Source organism: Limulus polyphemus, unplaced genomic scaffold, assembly GCF_000517525.1.
Source record: "Limulus polyphemus unplaced genomic scaffold, Limulus_polyphemus-2.1.2 Scaffold1893, whole genome shotgun sequence".
NCBI classification, from domain to species: domain Eukaryota; kingdom Metazoa; phylum Arthropoda; class Merostomata; order Xiphosura; family Limulidae; genus Limulus; species Limulus polyphemus.
Genome location: NW_013667503.1, coordinates 71,595 through 74,390, shown reverse-complemented (window position 1 = coordinate 74,390; position 2,796 = coordinate 71,595). Strand labels below are relative to the sequence as shown.

The following is a 2,796-nucleotide window of genomic DNA, read 5'->3' as shown; positions in this document are numbered from 1 at the left end:
GTTTTCTCATACTTCTTAGATGTTTATATATTGTTTCATGAGAGGCATGCAATTTCAGGGTCATTTCACGAGTGTGTGTTGCCTCAGGTTAGACTCAACAAGCGTCTTCAGAGCATCAATATCAATTCCAACATGTCGGCCCCTGCCATCACAGTTTTTAAGGCTAAAATCACCTGAATGAAATTTGCTGAACCATAGTTGACACGAACGTTCAAAATATTTGTATAAACTTCTTTGATATTCTTTGTGGCTACAAAGACGTCGTTTCCCTTCTTGTATTCAAACAGCATTACATGCCGAATGTGTGTCTTGTCGTGTGTCATCACTATAATGGATTAGAGTAAACTATACCTTACACATTATATCGGCTACACTAACCCGACTTTTAGGCGGTTCGTTTAACTATTATACGTGATGTACGTTTTTGGGGGGATGGTTAATGAAAGTGTTCCAAAACGCGACATTAATTTCTTGACGATCTAATAGTAATACGTGTTATTCGAATAACTGAATCTAATTAGAAATACCACAACGTGACCCACACACTCATATTTTCGCGCAGAAATATTTTCCGGTTAATAAGTTCAATAAAAAAATAATTCTGAGTTTGATTTTCCTTAATTTTTTATTAACGGCAGAGCATACTGTGATAAGAGTAACAGTAAGAGAGAGAGGATTTCTTACCTGTACACGGAGGTTGTAGAGTGTGTATGTGTTCGGGACTAAGAGACGGGCTATAACCATTTTGCACGTGCTGCAAAGGAGGACTGGAGTTAACTCCCACGTGATGAGCCGTTGGTCCCGTGGGTTGTAAAGGTGGGGAAGGATTGCAGGTGGGAGTGATAGAAAACGAGTGTTGGAAAGGAGATCCCGAAGTACTGTCCGGAACACAGTCGGGGATCATTCCGGCTGTTCCCTGGCTTGGAAGCAGCAAACTTGCTGGCTCCCCCATTGAAGAAGGCATGTATCTATCCTGTTGAATACAAAAATTATGATGTAACATATCTCCATGTAGTAAACGAACACTACAAACAGTTTAAACTTTAAACATGTATACTAAAATTTGTGATTTGTATATATATACATATATATATGTATGTGTGTGTGTGTGCGTTATGATTAAGAACTTTGTAATGAAAGTAAAGAAGAGTATACAAAAATATATCAACCACACCTAACTACTATATCCATTACCGACGAGGGTTTTTGCTCAATAACAAGGCTCTTCAGTGTTAGTGGGATTCCAGATACTATTTACATTAGCAAGTTACTTGAAAGCAACTTTACTATGTGAAATAGATTTTGACGTTATATATATATATATTACAAACAGCCTAATAGCCTCTTCTACAAGTTACCCTTCACAAATCTTAATGCTTTGAAGGTTTCGCGACAGCACTTTTAGGTTTATTCAGTTTTCGTTGCCTGGTGGGACAGCGGTGACTTTATGGACCCACATCGCTAAGATCTGGTGTTCGATTCTCCGCGACAGCAGATAGCCAAATGTGGCTTTGCGCTAAAACAAATGAAAAATGATTCAGTTGTCTACCAAAATTTATTGTCAACTTATAAATAAACTTAAAAATAAGTATTTTCTGTTTAGAGCTATTTCTAAATGATGGTTGGAACACAAACACACAAAAGATGCATGTGCTAAAGAAAGACCCAAACATGATGAACACTTTACAGAAACTGGGTGTATAAAATGTCAGTGATTAAATTCCAGTTGTATTTGTTGCCTCTGTAACAATGTTCGAGTCCTAATCACGTAGTGTTATTAACATTCTGTGTCGTCAACCACTATTTTTAACATGTCACTTATGGTGTTCATACCAGTAAACTTGTACAAATGAGGGTTTGTTTGTTTGTTTTGAATTTCTCGCAAAGCTACACGAGGGCTATCTGCGCTAGCCGTCCCTAATTTAGCAGTGTAAGACTAGATGGAAGGCAGCTAGTCATCACCACCCACCGCCAACTCTTGGACTACTCTTTTAACAACGAATAGTGGGATTGACCGTCACATTATAACGCCCCCACGGCTGAAAGGGCGAGCATGTTTGGTGTGACGGGGATTCGAACCCGTTACCCTTAGATTGCGAGTCGAGCGCCCTAACCACCTGGCCATGCTGGGCCACAAATGAGAGTGACATTAACCAAAGTCTTTACTCATATCGCTACCCTGTAGCATTGTTTAAATACTCAAATACCAAGAGTTACTAGCTTTTTTAACACGTCACTTACGATGTTCACACCAGTAACCTTGTACAAGTAACAGCAAAAGTAGTCAAAGTCTTCAATCTTCAAAGTTTTGTTTTAACAAAGTAAAATGAAAAACTATTTGAATGTTAAACTGCACTTCCGTTCGTTCGTCTTAGAACAAAGCCACATTTGGCTAACTGCTGTGTCCACTGCGAGGAATCGAGCCCCAGATTTTAGCGATGTAAGTCCGTAGACTTACCGCTGCCCCACCGGAGGACACCACTGTTCCAATTCTATTTGTTTGTTTGTTGTAAAGCGCAAAGTTACTCAACGGTTTATAGCGTTATAGGCCTTCACACTTACCACTTCCAAATAATAATAATAATGAAAATATGTTTTTAATCGTGCCGCCCGGCATGGCCAGGAGGTTAGTGCGCTCGACTCGCAATCCGAGGGTCGCGGGTTGGAATCCCCGTCCCACAAACATGCTTGCTCTTTCAGCCGTTGAGGCATTATAATGTTTCGGTCAATCCCACTATTCGTTGGTAAAAGAGTAGCCCACGAGTTGGCGGTGGGTGGTGATGACTAGCTGCCTTC

At 40.1% G+C, this 2,796-nt stretch overlaps 1 protein-coding gene across 3 annotated transcripts in view; it reads right to left on the bottom strand.

The window, feature by feature from the left end:
* LOC106465276 (nuclear factor NF-kappa-B p105 subunit-like) overlaps positions 1 to 2,796 on the bottom strand; it is a 47,429-nt gene that overhangs the window by 32,817 nt on the left and 11,816 nt on the right. For all 3 annotated transcript variants that reach the window (XM_022393137.1, XM_022393136.1, XM_013925481.2), the window contains exon 2: positions 685 to 973. In XM_022393137.1, the coding sequence (XP_022248845.1) occupies positions 685 to 964 (280 nt within the window). In that variant the 5' untranslated portion in view covers positions 965 to 973. The remainder of the gene's footprint in view (positions 1 to 684; positions 974 to 2,796) is intronic.